This window comes from Typopeltis vanoorti, chromosome 2 (assembly GCF_054136105.1).
Source record: "Typopeltis vanoorti isolate ZY-2024b chromosome 2, IOZ_Tvanoo_1.0, whole genome shotgun sequence".
NCBI lineage: Eukaryota > Metazoa > Arthropoda > Arachnida > Uropygi > Thelyphonidae > Typopeltis > Typopeltis vanoorti.
This window is the reverse complement of record NC_143550.1, coordinates 134,248,861-134,271,711: the sequence shown is the minus strand read 5'-3', so window position 1 is coordinate 134,271,711 and position 22,851 is coordinate 134,248,861. Positions and strand designations below refer to the sequence as shown.

Below are 22,851 nucleotides of genomic sequence, written 5' to 3'. Positions count from 1 at the left end.
TGGCTGGGGAATTAAACTCATTCACATCAGATGCACTCACTACTTCAACAGGTAAACAATTCCACTCAATCACTACTCTAAGAGAAAAATCTAGCTCTTACTCCTTTCTTAACTGCAAGCAAATTTAACTTGCATGGATGCCCCATGTTTTCATTTCACCTTCCATATAATGAAAAATTCCATCACATAATATCCTATAAAATCTATTCAGAAGTTTACAGACCTCTATCGCATCACCCCACTTTCTTCTATTAACAAGAATTTATACTCCACATATTCACAATCTCTCATCGTCATCTAAATTCTGCAATCATGATATAATCTTTGTACCTATCCTTTCCAGCTTTCTTTATCCCCTTAACCCCCCCCTCCCCCCCAGTAGACCAAACTTGCATGCAGGTATGATCTTATCAAGGCCTTGTAAAGAGACAAAATGGCATCCTTATCCTTACATGTTAAGGTTTGCTTCAACATCGCAAATATCCTATGGGTTGTATTTTCGACTTTTGCTATGCGACCTTTGAACTTCAAATTCCTATCCACCATTATGCCAAGATTCCTAACCGCATTAGTTTCTTGTAGCGTAAACCTGATAATATAATATACCACTGGAAATCCCATCATCCCAAAGTGCATAACTTTACACTTACTAACATCAAACTGCAGCCATTTTCATTTGCGCAAATTTCCAGCCTATTTAAATAATTCTATTAAAGTGCTGAATATCAGTAATCCCTGATTGCCCTGTCTATCTCTGCATTATCCACAAACAATTGAACAACTCCTGTTAGATTCTTTCTAATGTCATTAATGTAGAGACTGAACAATAATGGTCCAAGAAGTGAAAGCTGGGGTACACCACTGGTCAACTTAAGCTGGGTATGTCTTTTAAAATTACTCTTCAGTGTTAAAAAAAGTTTATATTTGTCTATAAACTTAACCTATGTTTAGAGATACAGGCTGGCTATATTACCTACTAAGTTCTGTAAATTCTGTATTTGACATTAGGAGCAACATGAAATTTGAGATATAGAAAAATTTAAGTTTATGTGTATATGTGTGTATATACACAGGTAACCCTCGATATAATGCGGATGTTAGGTTCCATAGAAATGCCGCATTATATAAATCGCATCATACGAGACTTAGATCGCATAGAAAAAGTAGGGTTATGTTCCCATATAATTTTTTTAAAAATTATATAAACAATAATGACATATCCAACAAAAATATATTTTTATTTTCAGGTAATTCATGTAAGTTAAGAAAACATAAACTATAAGACAAATACATAGTATAAAATTATAAAAATTACAAATTGTACATAAATTTCATTGCACATAATGCATAAATGTTTTAGACACAATAAAATAAAGCGCATATTTTAACCGTCATCACTGTCTTCAGAAATAATATTTCGTAGATGTTCTTTAAGTGGCCAGAGGTCGTCACCACTTCTCTTGGATATCATTTGTATAATTCTCATATGTATGTAACTCACCAGAAAATAAAGTGCTCAGCTTGAGATTAACACACTTATGATTTTAAATGCACTTTCCTGGCAGAAAATGAAGATTTTCAACAATAAACACTTTATACAGTAAACCCTAGATGCCAAACCTATGGCACCCATGCCAGAGGTGGCATGTCTGAGAATTTTGCTGGCATGTCAACGATTTACAGGTGATATCCTTTTATATGCTTATAAGTTATTCAAGTTTTTTTTTTTAATTGTTAAAATACATACAAGCTGAATTTTGTTTTACACAAGACAGCAGCTATAAAGACGTGCATATGATTGGTGCAGTATTAACAAAAGATCACGCGACCGAAAGACAAAAGCAACCGACAAGTGTTGAGTTGAAATGCTAATTCTCTTCAATTGAATTACATAACATCTGAAACTGTCATAACAACATTCACTATTAGTTTTAACACATTCACAACAGGGAATGTTGTGAATGTTGTTATGACATTTTCAGATTTTATGTAATTCAATTGAAGAGAATTAGCATTTCAACTCAACACTTCTCGGTTGCTTTTGTCTTTGGGTCACGTGATCTTTTGTTAATACCGCACGAATCATATGCACGTCTTTATAGCTGCTGTCTTGTGTAAAACAAAATTCAGCTTCTACGTATTGTAACAATTAAAAAAAAAACATAACTTATAAGCATTTAAAAGGATATCACCTGTAAATTGTTGACATGCCAGCAAAATTTATCGTTCTGATGGAACTTTTCGTTACTGACTGGCTCAACTCACACAAACGTTTCAACCCTTGGTTGAATTTTATGGCTTCTTGTTTGCGTTTGAGGTGGCAGGCAAACTCACACATTCATTATATGGCATGTTTCAATTCTTGGTAGTCTTTTATTTTAGAGTTGGCCTTTGGAATCTGTCATAATGACATTGAGAATTTCAAATGCAATAAAACAAACACTTATTTCATAATTGAAAAATTGGACAATAGTTTTTAGTTAGATACTGTGTTTCAGTGCAACATATGGTTTTGCTTAAGTCTATACAGCATAGTTTCTGTAAGAGGGGACATGTGATTTATTACTTAGTGCCGTTTTTATTTCATCTGTCTCTAATTGCACTATTTGTTGAGAATGACACAGACTGCAAAAGCCTCTGTACAGTACCTTATTCAGTAATGCAATAAAACTAAATTCGATACTTATAACTACTTGTGCGATACGGGCAGACACAAATTTAACGAAGATAAAATTTGATTTTTAAGTCCCGCATTGAAAAATACGAAAAAATAAATAAATAAAGGGTTACTAGAAATTGTAGACCGTGTTATATCGAAACTGCGTTGAACAAGGGATGCTACAATTTGTAGACTGCATTATATAAGTACCGTGTTATACGAGGGTTACCTATATTGTGTAATCCCATTACACAAGCATAGTGCAAAGAAGTATCAACCAATCATAAAAATCGAAAAAATTGGTTAGGGATCACATTCAGAAATAGATTGACAGTGAATCTCTACTTTTTAATGAAGAGCATGGGTTTACTAAGGGAAGGTGATGTTTTAGAACTTGCTTACATTCTATAATAATGTTACCACTGCACCAGGGAATGGATCCACTAAGATACTTTTTGTTTGCTAAGGCTTTTGACAGAATACAGCAAGGAAGACTGTTGCATAAAGTGGAGAATACGGTTTGGATTATAAAATATTAGCTTGGATAAGAGGAATTGTGGGCATGGGGAAAATGGATGTCAGTTCAATGTCAGTAAATGCAAAGTCATGCACTTTGGAGTGATTATACTGTTGTATTATACTGGTGGGGATTATGCTAGAAGAAACTGATCAGGCTAAGGATCTTGGAGTATTAGTAGATAGCAAGCTGAAGTTCAGGGGCCATGTAGCAAAGAATGCATATACAACTCGAAAGATAACTGCAATGCTGAAATGAACTTTGACATGCAAAGATATGGATGTCATTTTGGCTCTTCACAAGCCTTGATAAGAACTTACTTAGACTGTTGTGCACAGGTCTGGGTCTGCTAGTTTCCATTGTGATTCTGATACAGTGTGACAGAGTGCAAAGGAGAGTCTTAAAAATGATATCAGGATTGTGCAGTACTGATTATGGAGACAGATTGAGAATTTGTAGACTGCAGATACTAGTAAACAGGAGAAAGGGATAGGGGATATGATTCATACTTACAAAGTGTCATACAAGATTTCAGTTGATGGAATTTTTCATTTTATGAAGGATAGGGAAAGGACAAGAGGGCATCCTTAGAAGCTGAGAAGAATGGCACTAAGAAGAGATGAGGGCTAGATTTTTTGCTCATATGGTAGTGTGTGATTGAAATGAATTGCTATTGGATGTTGTGTGTGTGTGTGTGTGTGTGTAGTATGTGACCTCTCTTGAGTCCCTGACTCCATGGAGGTCTCTCTTAATAATAATAATTATATACACATAATTATTTTATTTATTTATTCATTTCTTTTTTTCTGAAATTAAACGTTAGAAATTTTTAGCTTGTTGATTCTTGAAGATATTTTCCATGCGGACAGAAATTGTACAAATATACAATGTTCCGGGGCCAGCGTTCTGTGAAAGTGGCACTTGACTGTCTTTTCACTGATCAGATTTTGATCTCATCTGGAATTCGGTCAGAGTTTGTGCATAGTATATCTGCAGTGGCAGCTGTTAATGCAGTTGTTATCTATTTTTCTAGGATCGAAATTGAGTCATCAATTTTTTTTCTTTGAGATGATGGCTGAAACTTTTTTTTTTTATGTTGGGCCCAATACATGAGAGGTTGGCTGATCAACCTATAGTATGTTCGTACTATATATAGGTAGCGGGTTGGGAAAGCAGAAACTTTTTAACATTTGATTTAAAAGCCTATATATTGTATTCCTTGGGAAATACATCAGGGGAAGACTGTTCCACAGTAGCAGGGATGAAGGAGGAAAAGAAACTTGTTCTGTGAGTTTCAAGGTGTACTGTGGAAGGATGTTGGGCAGCAGATATACATGTTCCAATGGGCTTAGTACAGAGTGGGTGAATTGTTGATGCTGTTTCAGTTGAACATTTCCCATAAAAATATTTATAGAATATACAAATTGCAGAGACCAAGCATCTATGTGAAAGTGAGGGGAGTGAGTTGGAAAGAGATGGGTCATTTATCAGTCTAATTGCTGCTGTACTGAGTCAAGCATTTTGAGGAAGCTTTTAGGAGCCCCACTCCAAATGCAGAACAGTATTCAATAGCTGGGTGGATTTGTGATTTGTATAAGGTTAACAGCTGTTTAGAGGTGAAGTAACGTCTTGAGCAAAAGAGAAATCCTAGTTTTTTGGAAGCTGAGGATGCAATGATTGTGATGTTTTATGCCAGGAGAGGCCTGAGGTCAGGGAAATTCCGAGAAGAGAAATCTCATCTTGTCTGGGAATTTGAGTGTTATCAAAAATAATACTGGGGGAAAATCGCTCTTTTTTGTGAGAAATAAGACAGAACTGGGTTTTACTAGCATCGAAGCTGAGGAGGTTATCTGAGCCCCATTTGAGGATGGCTTAGAGATCATAATTAAGGGCAGTGGTGGTTGGTTGGGTTGGAGGTCATTGATATACAGAAGGAAGAGGATTGGTGGGAGAACTGAGCCTTGTGGGACCCCAGCATTAGTTGGATGATGAGAGGATAGGGAGCAATCTACCATCACACACATAGTGTACGTCCAGACAGTAAGTAGCAATCCATCTGCAGAAGTCCTGAAACAGTCCGAATGATAGGAGTTTGCTTAGTAAGCCTTTGTGCCAGACCCAGTCAAAGGCTTTAGAGATATCAAGTGCAACCAGTTGGGATTTGCAAAATTTCTCCAAATTTCTCCAGAGATGGGCGATATATGAGAGTAGATCTCCTGTTGATTGGCATCGAAGGAATCCGTACCAGTAGTTGCTTAACAGCTGGGCACCTTAAAGATAGAGGAGTTGAGAATTGATGGGTGGGAATAGTGTAAGGCAAATGTTACAACCAATTGCTTTGGCAAGAGACCAAAAGGCATGGATGCCATTTGGACAGGCTGCAAGTTTCCTGCTTTTTGCTTGCTCAAATTCTGTTTTGGAAGCATCGATAATTTTCTTGCATCTGTTTTGGGCTTCAGTATAGGCATTGAAGGAGAATGGAGTTCTTGATTTGAGCTAGTTGTGGTATGCCTGATTTTTCATTTGTACAGCCTTGGCACATTTTTTGGAGAACCAAGGTTTAGATAGGGGATGACAGTTCAGAGAACTGTGGGGAACGTATGTTTTCATGACAGTGAGAAATACTTTGGTGATACATTTGGTGCATATGTTTGAATTGGAAGACCGGAAACAATAGTCCAACGATGGGAATGAAGCATAGTAGTCTAGTGGGCTGTCTCATTTGGCACTGTTATAATGCCAAACTACTCTTGTGTGGGAGTGACTGTGTAAGCATTGTTGCATGGGGGAAGAGACAAACACTAGGTTGTGGTCAGAATTACCCAGGGAGCTCACTACATATGGGATAAACTCTGAACTGTATAAATTTCCTGGAAAAAGATTTCATCAAAGATTACTAATATTTTTAAATAAAATATATACAAATGGACAAATACCAATAGAATGGAATACAAGCATAGTAATACCTATATTTAAAAAATGGGATAAAACAAAACCCTAACTACAGAGGTATTAGTTTATTAAATGCATGCCACAAAATATATAGCAGAATACTTAATGAAAAACTAAAAACATACAGTAAAAAAATATTATTAGAATGTCAAAATGGATTTAGAAAAGGAGGCTCTACAATGGATACAGCTTTCTGTTTAAAGCTACTTATAGAAAAAAGAAGAGAATTTAATTTGGAAACTCATCTTTTGTTTATAGATTACGAAAAAGTATTTGACAAAGTAAAAAGATACTGTTTGATATATTACAAAGAATAAATATACCTAATATTTTACTACATGCAATATTGAATATATATAAAGATAATGAAATAAAAATAAATGAAAAGTTGTCTGAAAAATAATCTATAAACCAAGGAGTAAGACAGGGATGCCATCTGTCTCCAACACTTTTCAATATTTACATTAATGAAATATTAATACAGTGGAACACCTTAAACAATCAAGGTATAGAAATTTCCCGCAATACGCTATTATTTGCAGATGATCAGGTAATAATATCAGATAAGGAAGACAATTTACAAAGTGTGATATATAATTTAAACATTATAGTAGAACAGCCAAGAGCCTGTGTAGCTCAGTGGATGTGGTGTTTGCACACCATGGCGCTTGACTGCACAAAGAAAGACTTCTTGGTTTCGAATCTAGTTGGCGACTAGAGGAAATTTTTCTAAGCCTTTTTTCGACCGGTTCCCAAGTTAGTCGATCTCTGGCATGGGCAAGAGGGTTTTTTTCTCCAGGAAACTCAGGTTTTTCGTCCCGTAAACTCAAGAAAATCGACTGTAGAACCCACATTATTTCAGACATTAAAAATACGAGTGTTAAGGTTAGAAACAATGAGATGGCAGCACTTGTTGTGCTGTCTCTCTTCACTGTGTGCCGGTTAATTAGTGATAACCTTGGGCCAGCTATCTCTGATTGGGTGCCAGTGGAGACTGATCTGCCCAGTCAGTCTCCAAAAGTTAGATAGAGCTAAACGGCCTTGCCTACTCCCTATATAAGGGAATAATAAGGCATCAGCTGATTTTTTGATTTTTTTTTTTTTTTGATAGCAGAACGGTTTGGAATGAAATTTTCCATAGATAAAACTAAAACAATGGCATTTTGTGGACAAACTCCAGTTAGAAGCAAAATAGTTATTAATAATAAAATAATAGAACAGATAAATACTTTCAGTTATCTTGGATGTGAAATATCATATGAAGGAGAAAAAGACATAAAATTAAAAACTTCACAATTTTTATAGATTATAGGCCTGATAAACCGAACACGCAACCCAAATATAGTACAAAAAGAAACACGCTTGAAAATATAGAATACTTTAGCAGTGCCCACATTATTATATGGCAGTGAAATTTGGGCAATAAACAAACAAGATAAACAAAGAATAAAAACAAGTGAAATGAGATTTATGAGAAGAACTGCAAAATACACATCATTAGATCAAAAAAGGAACAAAGACATTTTAAAAGAACTAAAAACATAATCAATAGAAGAAAAACTAAACAATTATAAACAAAAGTCGATTGAACATGCAAACCGAATGGCCAACACCCAACATCCTAAATAAATACTAAAATATAAGCCAATTGGAAAGAGAAGGCAAGGTAGACCTCAAAAAAAAAGGATATTGGATGGATAAAGAGCCGGAACAGACCAATATGGTCTATACCCGTATTTAGTGTTATGATGATGATTAGCTCATTACATTCACTGTATATTTGGAATGGTCATTGGTAAGGAAGAGATCTGAGGTATTTGGGGAGTGGTTCAGGTTATCTGGTATTCTGGTCGGCTTGTGAACAATTTGTGTAAGGTCGTTAGTGATGGCAAATGTTTCAGCATCTCTGCCTGCAGGATTTGTAGAACTGGAAGAGGAAAGCCAGTTGGTGTTATGGACATTAAAATCATCTAGGAGGATGATTTCACTATTAGGCGAGTGGGACTGGAGAAAATCAACTTTTAAGGAGAGGAAATTAAAGAGCTCAGAGTGGTTGGTGGTATTAGGAGAGCAATAGAGACAGCATATGAATCAGACTGAGTGAGGGAGAGATATTTTCAACCAAAGAAGGTTAAAGTTGGACAATTCTAGGTTAGGTGCTCTTTGGCAGGGTATGTCAGAGCAGATATATGCACACATACACTACCTTTGGGTAAAAAGGAGTTAAATAGCATATAGTTTGGAAGGTTGAGATGGATAGTGCTGGGCTAAGGTGAGAATTGAGTTTCTGTTAAAAAAAAGTGAGATTTGGTGGCTGCAGATGGTAGTGGACACTATTAAGGTTGGAGCTGAGGCCACAGATGTTGGTGAAGTGGATATGCAAGGTTCTGTGAGACATGGATTTGACCACAAGGGTCTTGCACGTTTCTTATGCAGTGCCTGCATACTGGTCTCCTTGGTGGTATCACTTGACGTTTTACTTCTAGTTGTCTTCGGAGTTGGCACCTTTGTCCCCTCTGGGCAAGAGTTAAATCAGGTCAAGCACGTATGCGTGAATGGGGACAAGTGTCCTTTAGCTTGTTATTTATCGCCATTATTAATTTGGATGTGTTTGTCAGTATATCGCTGGGCTAACAGATTTGTGTAGAGCAGTTGATAGTTTTGTCCAGTTTGCAGGTGGACCCAATCTGGGTTATTATCATATTATAAGCCCAGTTGGAGTAAAACACCAAATAAGTACATCAAATCAGTACCAAAGGCCATCCATTGCACTTATTTGGTACTGATGCACGATATTTTGTAGTATTGCTATTTCAAGGACAACTGGAGCTCCTGCCACATTGTAGTACATGTATTCTGGATGTCCTATGATCTCTGTGTTCCTGGCAGGAGCTAATCATTGTCACTCAGAAGTCACACATGTCCCATGTAAAGTAATGAAAAGGCATATCACCTTATTGTTCAAATACTTTGGATTAGAGCTAGTTGTTGAAAATTTTTTCACTTGTTTATAAATTAAATTAGTCCCATTCCAAAACCTAACAGAGATCACACCTTGATCAGCAGCTGGAGACCTATTTCTGTATCTAATACTGACTACAAGATATTTTTCCACATTATCATTAACAACTTAAAGTGGGATAAATAACGAGATAAATAATTAAAAAGAGATAAATAATTAAAAGCAAACAGGTGTATGGAGTTCCAGGCCAAGCAGTAGAATTTAATCTGTTTCTACTACATGATCTAATCTGCAAAAAAGCAGTCAATGGCAGTGCTATCAGTATGCCTTACTCAAGCATTTGATAATGTCCGCCATCACTTTATTTTCACATCCTTCACTAAATTGGTGAGAGTGAAAAGCTGATATTCATTATTAAAGGAACCAATGACAATTCAACTACCAAACTCCTAGCTAATGGGTTCCTATCAGATCCAATCAAAATTCAAAAAGGAGTCAAGCAACGTTGCCCTCTTGTCCATTGCTCTTTGCATTGGTTCTTGAACCTATCTTGCAGGAAGTCGACAATACACATGTCATGTGAGGAATAACAGTTCCTACAACTATGAAGGAAAATAAGATATTAACATATAATAAATATAATAAATAATAATAAATAATAAATAAATTATAATAAATAATAGATATAATAAATGTTAAAGATTCCAAGCTAGGTTTAAAATAGCTTGGAATCTTTAACATTTATTATACCCAAGGTAAAATACTTTCTACATTTATATCTCCTCCTGAGATTTTTATTTAATAAGGTTAAAACACCTTATGGTAACTTGTTCTGGTAAAATACTTATAAGCTCTGTATTACTAAAATCTTGGTATTTCTAGCCTGGCTCCCACTGATGAGACCTCAATAAAGGTCGAAACCGGTCTGGGTAGTGGCTCCCTTGCCTTTAATACAAAACATCATACATCTCCTCTAGGAGAAGTGCTTTGCATTAAGGGTAAATATTAAGATTAGTGATCAGAGCTTATTCTACTTTTACCATGAGTTGCCTTGGTCTTGCACTACCTGTAGGATCAGCTAAACTTGCAACACTTGCAGGTGCAAACTTGACTTGTTTGTCTGTTTGCTTACTTGGGAAATGGAGTAAAACCAGGTTTAAAATAGCTTGGAATCTTTAACATTTATTATACCCAAGGTAAAATACTTTCTACAGGTCCCTGTAGCATTCATCATTCAGTGTTGATTGGATGATAACCAATGGAAGTAGGTGTGCCAGGAAAAAACTCCCCAAACGATAACATCACAGCCTCCTGAACCCCCCCAGCTGTGCTACCAGGGTATAGGGGTTCATGCTGTTTACGACAAATGTGAACCTGGCCATTAGCATGGTCAGCAGGAAATGGAACTCATCCCTACAGGCATTCTTCTTCGATTTGTCGAGGGGGCCAATGCCAACATTCCTTGGCCTATGGGAGGCATTGGTTGTGATTCCTGGCCATCATCATGGATACCCTTGGTCTCCAGTTATGGAACCTGAGATGAAATAAGGTACAGCACATGGTGCATGTGGAAATGGGTTGAACTGTCCCACTGTTGAGTGAGCTGTGCGACTGTTGCACATCATTGCTGAGATACCAGTTGTGATCCCCTGACTCTCACCTCGAGGTTTAACCACCATGGTTGACAATTGTGAATCCTGCTGGATGCCTGTTCCTAGTTAATCTAGTCCTGGTACCCCCTTGATACAGTAGTATGGGAGCAACCTACAAGCACAGCAGTTTCCTAAATACTGGCACCTGTCCTCCATGCCCCAACTATCTGAACACGGTCAAAATTGCTTACATCACCACATTTTCCCATTAATGGAAAATGTTTACTGATTATGTACATAGGATAGGTGTGTCCATTTATATTAGCCACATGTGATGTTGATATCATGTGGTACTTCGTTATCACACTGAATATGTAAATGGAGGGGGGGGGGGTGTTCCTAATGTAAAGCTAACTCAGCATAGTAAGCCTGTGCAATGTTTTTGGTCCACCTGATACCAAGAAGATAAAAAAGGAATTTCTTCAACTATCAAAGAAGCATGGAGGCTTTGGACTTTCAGTCTTAAAATCTGCTATTTAAGCAATACAGCTTTAAAAATCCATAAAATGTTGCAGACTTTCTCCAGTAATACCTAAGTTTTCATATTCCCCTGTTTGGAGTAAATTATTATAAAGGTCCAAAAGCTGAGATTTTTCCTGAATACAACATAATGTGCTTAACTCTAAGATTGCTACAACATTCTGCCATTGACATTCCTTCCATTAAAAAAAGTAAAATTTGGTATAAAGAAATATTTAACCTCTTTTACCACGAACTTGTACAGAGTTGGAAACTGACAACAACACTTTGTTACATAATTTACTGAAGTTCCAAGGATACCCTAACAGAAGGGATCTTTCTTGGAGAATTGCATATGGTTGTCTTCCAGTTAATACCATCAAATGGAGATACTTTAGCATAGGAAATCCAATCTGTGACATCTGTTATCAGGAAACAGTAGAATATGCATTCTACAGTTGTCCTCTTGCCCTGCATATGTGGAACAGATCATGTAATGTGTTGAGAATTCCATTACTTACCTTTTAATGAATTAAATGACAATTTATGGAAAGTCAGGAAGAAACATGGATTTGAAAACCATCAATACGACATACACATGCTTCACAATATTGTATTGTGGAAATTATATCGTTCAGTCAGACGATTTTTCTATTTAGAAAGAAGCATTCCAGGAGATAACAAATTTTTGGCCAGGTGGTGCAGACCACCCACATTATGTAATATTCACTAGGGAGAGATAAAATTCTATTTTTACTATGAAAGGTTTTTTAAATGGTTCTATATTCTTATTTTAAATGGTCTTATGATCAATTGCAGGGATTACTGGAGAGTAATCCCAGGCAGAGAAAGACAAATCAAGGTGGTTAACTCAGATAAGGCTAACCACCTGGGTACGGGTATCAATCATCTTTGTACTTAATTTCAATTGGTCTTCCAGTTATTTATCTGCATGAGTCTAGTGAAAAAGGAAAAATGTTAGCCTTTCGCTGTATGATGATATAAAAGATTCGAGGCCTTATCTGTCTTATCTTTCTCCTAATACTATCAGGCTCTCTTGCACCCCTATACTAACTACTACTCTAAACCCTTTATTTTTTCACCTCAGTAAAGGTCAAAACAGGTTTTGGCAGTGGGCCTTTCCATAATGCATAGCATTATACACACAAGAATGGATGCTTGTTTTGCATTATGGAATAAGAAGCTCCATAATCTCCCATTATATCTAATTTCTTTTACCTTTCATTTCTGTTTCTCTAATGTGTTTGTCATATCTGTTATTTAATATGAATATGTTCTCATTTCCAGATGAAATCTAAAGAAAAAACTGCACATCTCTCTCTCTCTCTCTCTCTGTCTGTCTCTCTAGAGAATATTCACTTAAGATTAAATTTAAGAAGATCACAGTTTGGGTCCATGAAAAATTCTGAATATCATTTCTTTATAAAGATTAGAGATTATTATTATTATTATTACCCCAAGACCCCCCCCCCATGGAGTCAAAGACTCATCTAGGAGGTCCTTTCATCATACACACAGCTCATCATACCGTGCTTTAAACATACTCAAATTCTATACAGACACCACATTCTCAGGTAAGGCATTCCAATCATTCACAACTCTGCATGCAAAAAAACCTGCTTCTCACTCCCCTGCTCACACCCTCTTTATACAGTTTATTCCAGGGATGACATCTGGTTCTCCCCTGATCTCCCACTATTTTCTGTAAAACCTCTCCAACACTGATCCTATAACAATCCCTTACTAACTTCTAGGTTCTCTATCATATCTCCCCTCTTCCTCCTATCCATTACACTCTGTAAATTGCATGTTCTCAACCTTTCTTCGTATTCGACATTACAGAGGTCAGAAACTACCTTAGTCAGTCAGATTCTGTTATTTGTTATCTATCTCTTATTGTGTAAAGTGGGGTGCACAGCAGCAGCTAGGTTCTCGTTCCTGCACCCTGTTAGTACCCATTAGGGGAAGCTCAAGCTGCTATCAACCAAACGCAAGTGACTGAACTAAAATGCTCCCAAATTCCTTCCCTAAAGGATCCCACCTGGGGCCAAACCTAAAAATAATATCATTTAATATTGAAAGTTTCTCCAGTGTCAAGAAAGATCTCATTGCAAATATTTGCAGAGATAATGACGGTGATGTACTCTGCCTGCAAGAAACTCACAGAAGGGAAGGTGCCATAAGACCTTACATCCACTAAAAGAAAGGACTAAAATGAACCTTACATCCATGGCATGAAATTCATCAAAGAGATACCCCATGATAAATAATGTAGTGCAATATTTACAAAAGAAAACTTAATTCCATCATCCATTAACTCAACAAACAATAGAAACATTGAGATTATTAGAAATCACAGTGAAAAATAACTCAATCACCTCAGTTTATAAACCACCAGAAGACACTTTCTCCCTCTTGAAATCCTCCTCAATAATAATGCATGCATGACTAATGTTGCATTAGGTGACTTTAACAGCCATAGTATTAACTGGGGTTACACAAAGTCCAATGAAGATGGAGAACTTCTTGAAAAATGGGCTGAAAACCTTTCTCTAAACCTGATACATAATCCAAAACTTCCTGCATCTTTCAACAGTGGCAGATGGAAGTGAGGCTATAACCATGACCTCATATTTTTTAGCTCAAAAATATCCAACATTTGTGTTAAAAAGGTTTTAAATCCCTTTCCACATACTCAACATAGACCTATAATGCTTCAATTCAACCCAGCCATTATGCCTAACACAGTCCTTTACAGAAGACGATTTAATTAAAAAAAAAAAAAAGCTAACTGGTTTCATTGAAGATCTTGACCACTCCATAGAACCATCCCTCCAAACCCTCAAGAGTGTCCAGAATTCATAAAAATACTGAGGAAAATCTCCACCAAACTCACCTCCCGAGGATGTCTCATAAACTACATTCCAGGCCTTTCCAGTGACATACAAGTCCAGTATGCTAATTACTTACAACTTTACAACACCAACCCCTTCTCAGAGGAAACTATCCATGCAGGAGAAAAAATATGCTCCAAGATGCAGAGGAAAGGCATTCCGCATGGAAAAAAGAAATAGAAGCCCTTGATATGACCCATAGTAGCAGAAAGGCATGGAACTTTATCAACAAAATTAGGAAGGATTTCACTAAGTCATATGAGCATCCACAGGTAACAGCTAATCAAATTGCTCACCAGCTGCTGCTGAATGGAAAATTCCCTAAAACGACCCCCCCAAAAAAAGATACTTAGAACCCTAAGTGAGGAACAAAATATGATTACCTCAGATTTTACCATCACTGAACTCAATGCTGCCATAATTCTATTAAAACCTAGAAAAATCTGCAGGCATTGAAGATATCTGTAATGAACAAATTAAACATTTGGGATCCAGGACTAAAGAGTGGTTATTAAAACGATAGAACATTTGCCTCAGAATCCTAAGGATACTAACTATTTGGAGGCATGCTCAAGTAATTTCCTTTCTGAAACCAGGGAAAACTCCAACCGAAGCAAAAATTACGGACCTATATCACTATTTAGCAACCTCTTCAAACTCTATGAATGATTAATTTTGAATAGGCTACAAGCCCTAATTGAATCCCATCTTATTGCTGAGCTGGCTGTTTTTAGACCAGGCAAATCCTGTACATCACAAATTCTCGATCTTGCTCAATATATAGAAAATGGTTATGAGCAAAAACTAGCCATAGGAGCAGTCTTTGTAGACCTAACTGCAGCATATGATACCATAAATCATATCACACTCAGAAATAAAATATACAGAATAACTAGAGACTATCATCTTGTTCTCTTGATCCAATCACTCTTGGAAAGCAGCAGCTTTTTTGTGGACCTGGGGGGTAGGAAAAGCCGCTGGCATCCCCAAAAAATGGCCACCCCTAGGAAAGTGTATTATCACCATTACTTTTCAACATTTAGGTCAATGATCTCCCCATCTTTCCAGGAACTAGATATTTTATCTATGCTGATGACCTTGCCATAAATACTCAATCAAAAAATTTCAAGTCCATTGAAACTACTCTATCACTTGCCTTAAATAGTCTAACCACATATTACAGCAGCAATCAATGAAAACCCAGACTAGCTTTTTCCACCTTAACAATAAGGAAGTGAACAGGAAGCTACAGATTTCTTGGGAAGGCTCTGAATTAGAACATTCCTGGAAACCAGTCTATCTCGGTGTGACTCTCAATCGCACCCGTTCATATAAAGCACACATAGAAAAAACGAAGACAAAAGTGAATGCAAGAAAGAACATACTAAGAAAGAAGCTTAGCTCCTCCAAATGGGGTGCAGACCTCTAGCACACTGAGATCTTCTGCCTTCGCCCTTTGCTATTCTTCTGCTGAATATGCCTACCCAGTATGGTACAGATCCTGCCATGCTGAAAAACTTGACCCAGCATTGAATGAAAGTTGCCAATTAATTACAGGATGCCTGAAACCAACACCACTAAAAGACCTGTATACTTAGCAATACCAGCAATACCAGCCATAAATTATTGTATATAACTTATGGCTGGTATTGCACCTCCTTCATTGAAGATCTGCATTCTCAGCTGACGAAAGAAGCAGACGAATGATGAATGCCACCTCTATTTGGCCAGACCACAGTGCCCCAAAGACTGAAACAGTAGTTTCCCAGCAACTATTGAACCACCTAAAAACCCTCCAGAGACAAGACTTCAACAACGGCTTACACTATACCCTGAGAATAATACTGGAATTCCAACAGCCAAGAATCTTCCATGTGGTGCTCACTTAGACTGGAATACTTGGAAAAAATCCTCAACAAACTTCAAACAACAGGATGCTACAAACAAAACTTCGTCAAATGGGGCTACCTCATTGGACCAGATAATTGTGAGTGTGGGGAAAACCCAGTCCATGGAACACCTTCTTTCTTGTCCCTTTCTTCAATCACCTTGCACAAAAAAGGACCTTATATCCTACACAGAAAGAGCAATTGATTGCGCAAGATACTGGAGGAACTTCTGACCATATTTATCGTATATAACTTATGTATAGTTTCTTTTTTTTCATATTTTACTTATTATTCCCTGTATAATTCACCTATCAAATTTAAGCTGTTCTCATTTGTAATATATCCTATTTTTGTTGTAAATAATGTTGTACCACCTGTGTTTGGATATGAAATAAAAATTGTAAAGTGCCTTTACAGTAGCTCTTCGTATCAAGATCAACATATTTCGGTATTAAAAAACTGTGTTCCATTAAGTAATTTCATTCTTTTCACATGTGAACAATGCCTTCGATTGTAGGGATATCAAATACAAAAAGTCAAAGAAAAAGTTGATTTAGAAGAAAGATTTCTTCAAAAAAGAATCAGCCACTCTATACAGTGGATATGGTGCAACATTATGTTGAGTAACAACATATCCTATTATTAACACATTTTGCTTATTTCATTTATGGTATTAAAATACATTACACAACCATATTTAATTATTAAAATAAGAATATTAATATCTTTATTTACATATAAATTTTTATGGTGACTTACCACATCCTTGCTCAGGATGTTCATCAGAGGCTTCCTTATCACCACAATCATTCTCACCATCACAAACCCACATATGAGGGATACACTGACCTGTATTATTACATCGGAATTCACTACTACTGCACTGCCTGGTAGCTATACAAATATATTATTATTTCAAAGGACAAAATTAGAACAACTGATTTTTTCAAAGTAGTCTTAAAAATTAAATAAAATTACTTACTTCCTCATACAGTATTTTAAAAATATGAATTTCTACACACACAAATATGAAGGGGATTCGAAGAGTATTGGTTGGACATGCACAGCACCTGTACTGTGAGTGGCTCTGAAACATGACAAGACTTGTCATGTTTCAAAGCCCCCCCCCCCCCCCACACACACACACAACCACCACTATCTCTTTGCTATTTGGTTGCATGACTTACAGGATCATTCTAACTTTTGTAACTTTTTACAGCTCCTCTACAACATCCATTCCCAAATTAGCTTTACAATTGATGAGCCAAAAGAAAGAGCACTAGCCTTCTTGAATATTTTCATTATAAGGCAATCTGATGGGTCTCTCTTGTGTTCAGTCTACCATAAGATGTTTGTTTGTTTGTTGTTTTATGGTGCAAGGATGACTGTGGTTATACTGTGCCAGTAAACAATCATAGCAGTATACAAGTTAAAAAACAGTAAAATATGACAAATGGATATAGATAAAAATGTATATAAATGCAGTTCTAACAAGAAAAGTATACAAAAACAAGTATATAAAAAATTAGTAAAAAACATATGTAAAATAATCTATGAAAAAATGTAAAAAGTTCATAAAGCATAAATAAAAAGCAAGGTATAAAAATGCTTTATATAAGAAACAACACTATATAAATAAAAGTAGTCTAAATGATCTGTATAAATTAAAAGATATTAATTGTGTGTAAAAATTTAAAAAATAAATAAATTTAAAAAATCTGCCTGAGTGTATAAAGCTCAGACAGACTGTGAATATGATCATTCATGAAATAAGGTTAGTCAGACATTACAAAATTCACAATCAAATATGTCATCATTCCGAAGTAGGAAGGAGTGTGTGTGTGATGATTATGACATATGTGAAGCAAGAAAGAAAAACTCTCTTCTTTGAACCTAGCACAGTCTAGACTGTCATAATTTAATTTCAGGCTTAATTTGGTAAAGCTTATTATTATTCTCTCTATTCCAAGATAACTACCACTGTTATAGAAACTTGTATATGATAATCTGTTATAATCCATGTATGGTACAGGCATAAAATGGATGTTTGATAATTGAGCTGAACTAGCTGCAGCTTCATTTTCTTTGATCTGAACATCACTTGGAATCCAACAGAAGCATACAATTACATTTGGCTTCCATAACTGAGAGAGAAAGTATTGGATTTGAGAGAGAGAGAGAGCACTGGAAATTTCTCTAACTCTAGACCTTTCATCATCAGAAAAGAACTTTGAGGCTCTCAATACATTATGCACCATTGGAAGAGATGCAATCTGATGTATTTTAGTGCAAGCTCTATTGCATACAGCTCAGCTGTAGGGTTGTTACACTCTATTAGGATTTGTGCAAATATAATACTGCCTGGAAGGATAAAAAAAAAGATGCGATTTTGAACCGTGTGTGTGTAAAGCTCAACGAGCAGTTTAGACAATAGGAGGGGTGGAATATTCCGTCAACCGTTCTATGATGTATAAATGGGCAAAAGTATGTTTAGTGGCATCCAAGCTTTGGTGTCTACTGAAATCTCTAGAATTTGTAGGAGAGCTTTTATCTGCAAACCAAATAGTTTTATGCAGTCTGCCAAGTGTTCTACAGATTTCCCAACATGGATGAAAAATAGTTAGCCACACTGGATGGTCTGGCAGGGATTTTATTTGTTTGCATATAACAGAAACAACAGTTATTGTCAAAGCAACAAAGGTAGCTCATCAGACTCAACATTCAGCTAGGAATAACTGACATTCAAATGATTCAGATGCAATTCTGATGGTTAAACGAGGAACAAGGTCTAGCCAGTGAAGGGTGCTTTTCCCCACATAAGCATAAACTTCAGGCCCATAACAAAGTCTTGATCTTTTCAAAGCCCTATAGATATGAAGTAAAGAACATCTGACAGTACCTCAAAAGATGGAAGAAAGGGTGCACAGACTGTTCATCACTTTATGATGCTTATCTTGCAACTGCCTATGTAATGGAATAATGTAAGTTTACTGTCATATATGAGTCCCAAGAACTTAGCTTCTGGTGCAACTGATATGAATATTCATCATAGTAAGTGTTCTGCATCAGGATGAAGACCATGTCTGGAGCCAAAGTGAACACAAACTGTTTTCTGCTGTGAAATATGAAGCCATCTGCAAGTGTCCATTTTGAGATGAATTTCTATGACTTGCAAGATGACAGAAGAATGTGAAGTCATACACATAGAGATCATTACAAACTGTTGAAATAAGTTGTTCTATTATCATGTTGACTTTGACAGCAAAAAAAGCATTACACTTAAAACCAAACTTTGTGTGACTCCCTCCTCTTGGAGGGGAAAGAGAGTGGTTTCACTTGGACTAAAGATTCAGTTAAATAAGCAGCTCTTGATAAAAAAAGAGGGAGATTCTTATGACATCTAAACTGTGTAGGTCCAGGTAGAGTAGATGATCAGTAATAGAATGATATTTTCAGAAGCCAGATTGTATTCTAGAAAAAAGGTTCGGTAAATGTTCTGTTATATGAGTTTATTATTCTACACTTCTAACCTAGTGTACAGTAACGATAAAGACCATTACCATCCATCAAATGCTGCATTAACTTGTTGTAGGTTTTAATCTCAAATTGATAAATTCTTCAAAACTTTATCTAAAACATAACATTCTATAAAGTAACACAAAAGCTGAAAACATTGGTTAGAGTGGTAGAACTCGCCACCAAATAACGGGTATTTGAAATTCCACGAATTATCAATCAGTTATGCAGATTGAGGATTTCACTGTAGTCTCATCTGCTTCACTAATACTTTCATTAATATTACCATCATTTATTACAGGTTTCTCTCTCTCTCTCTCTCTCAATTTTTTAACATTGTATATATATTTTGCTCATCTGTCATAAAACAATGACATTTACAACTGTGGAAGAAGTTGTAAATGTCATTAAAACATTTAAATAATTGTAAATAACAGTGGAAGAAGTTGTAAACAATTGTTTACAACTTCTTCCACTACTGGACTTGTCAATGTACTATTCCCAAAGAAAAGAAAATTTTAAAAATAATCCAGGTGGACCACACTGCTGAATTATAGTACTAATAGAAAGAATCACAATTAAAAATGCAAGCTCTACTCATAAATTAAAACTATAATTCAGGAATGTAGTCTGCCTGCATTATTTTTTCAATTTTCCTTCCCCAAACCCATTATGCTACCTATTTTGGAGAAGACCTATTAAAAATATGTAATAATTCCCTGTAGATACATTTACATCATCATTATCAGCCATTGTCAATCTACTGTTGGATGAAGGCCTTTCCAAAATTACTCCAAAACTGTCTGTCCATGGCTTTCCTTTTCCATGTCACTCCTGCAAATCTGATGATATCATCAGTCCAACATGATTAAGGTAGCTGCCATGGTCATTTTTGCTCTCGTGGAATCCAATCCAGTACTTCCATCATTGATCTAGTCTTCGAGCAATATGCCCAGCCCATTGCCACTTCAGATGTTTCACTCTTCCTATGATATCAGAGACTTTGGTTTGGTTTGGTTTTTTATCCACATATTCCTTTTGTGGTTCAGTCTTGTGATACCAAGCATACTTCTTTCTATACTAAGTAATTTTCCAAATGCTTTCTACCCAAGCATTGTGCATCTTTTAATTTCATCCATGATATTTTGTTCCATTGATATCTGTTGTCCTAAGTATATGCAATGGTCTACTTGTTAATTTCCTCATTATTGATTTTTATTATTTCTGGTTGGACATAGCTATTGAACATAACTTGGGTCTTCTTTAGGTTTATCTTTAGCAAGCTGTTTTGCTAGCAATTTGGAGTTCATGGATATGAGTTTGAAATTCATGTGCAGTTGAAGTGAAGATAACTATGTCATTTGTGAAGTGTAAATGGCTTAATTATCTTCCATTTATTTTCAGACCTTTCCCTTCCTAATCAAGAAGTTTGAATATTTCTTCTAGGCACTTTGCGAATAATTTTAGAGAGATTGTGTCACCCTGTCTTATACCTCTCTGTATTTCCAGAGTAGAGATGCTTCCATTGAAATGAACTACTGCTGTGGCATTGGTGTATGCTGATTTGATGGTTCTGATGTATGGCTCCTCCACTTGTTGGTTTCATAATGCTTTAAGTATTGTACAAATTTTTAGTGAATCAAAGGCTTTTTCATAATCAATAAAACCAAGACATAATGGTAACTAATATTCATTACACCATTCAATAATCTGCTGTACAACTTGAATATGGTCCATTGTACTAAAGTTACTTCAAAAGCCTACCTATTCTTTTGGTTGTGCTAAGTCTAGAGTCACACAAAGCCTATGAGCTAAGACTTTTGTAAACACTTTGTAAACCACTGATAGTAGACGGATGGGGTCAGTAGTTCATCAAGTCTTCTACCTCACCTTTTTTATGTATCAGAATTAGGGTAGCCTTCTTCCATGTTCTTGGTACGTCATTTTTCTTCAGGCATAAAGTAAATAATTTTGCTAAGAATTTGTATATTATTTCTCTACTTGTTTTTAGAAGTTCAGCTATAACTTCATCCTCACCTGCAGCTTTCCCATTTTGCAAGCTTTGGATGCTCCACATAACTTCTTCTGGAAGAATCTGTGGTACTTCAGCTGTTTCATAGTCGTCTTCTTCTTCTTCTTCATTTAATTCATCACCCTGATATAATAATGAGTAAAATTCTTCAATTCTTTTTGCTATAGCATATCTATCACTGGTTATAGTCTCATCTTGTGACTGCAACCATCTGTTTATTGCTGTTTGCCTTTTTTGAGACGGATGTTTTCAATTGTTTGTTGTGTGAATTTACAATTGAATTTTCTTGTTTCTTCTGTGATATGTTTCCTGATTGTTTTGCACAATTCAGTGTATTCAATTTTATTCTGTAGGTTATTTGAGTGTTTCATTTCTATTCCTTTCTTCATAAGCTGTTTTGTTTCTTCAGATATTTTATCTTGTTTCTGTTCTATGGTACCAGTCATTTCAAGTGAGCATTGGAAAGGTTTTGGATAATAATGTCATTACTTTCTGATAGATCAGCATTGTCATCTATAATAAGATGTTTAAACTACTGCTTAGTTCATGTTGGAATATATCTTTTTTAAAGATGAGTTTATGCACACCTATGTTTTGCTTTGATCTTCAAAACACCTTTCTTCTTTCTTTTTAGCAGTTTATTTGGATGTTATTGAGTACCATATGATGATTACTTCCAATGTTGAAGGTGTTTATAACAGAGCAGTCTTGAAAGATGTTTTTCTTATTGCTGAGGATAAAGTCAATTTCACTAGTTTTTCCATGTCCACTTCCTATTTTTGTTTGTTTTTCTTGAAAAAGGAATTCATGATGTACAGATTTTCTTTTTCTGCAAATTCTATTAACCTCGCTACTCTATCGTTTCTCATGCAATATCCAAAATTTCCCACTGACCTTTCATCTGATTGGTGTATACCAATTTTAGCATTAAAGTCTCCCATTACAATTCTGAAATGATGTTTTCCTTTATTGTCGAGTTGGGAGACATCATGATAGAAGGCTTCAGTTTCTTCATCAGTATGACTTATTACTGATGCATAAACTTGGATGATCTGAAGAGTGTATCTTTTTGAGACTTGAACAACAACAGTTGCTATTCGATCAGATATACTATCAAATTCTATTATGCTGTTCTTCAATTTTTTGTTCACTATGAATCCAACTCCACTGATTCTTTCCTTATCTTGGCTTCTTTAACATAGTATGTCTTCAACTGACTTCACATTAATTGTTTTTTTATAGTATAACCAAGTGGGGAAAAAACTATAAAAAGGCAAGTGATGTGAAGTCAGTCCACC

General features: G+C 35.9%; 1 protein-coding gene across 1 annotated transcript in view; it reads right to left on the bottom strand.

Annotated features, from left to right (window-relative positions):
* Positions 1-22,851, bottom strand: part of LRP1 (LDL receptor protein 1) — a 1,646,373-nt gene that overhangs the window by 778,469 nt on the left and 845,053 nt on the right. The window contains exon 54 of the mRNA XM_090402369.1: positions 16,765-16,899. Within this exon, the coding sequence (XP_090258495.1) occupies positions 16,765-16,899 (135 nt within the window). The remainder of the gene's footprint in view (positions 1-16,764; positions 16,900-22,851) is intronic.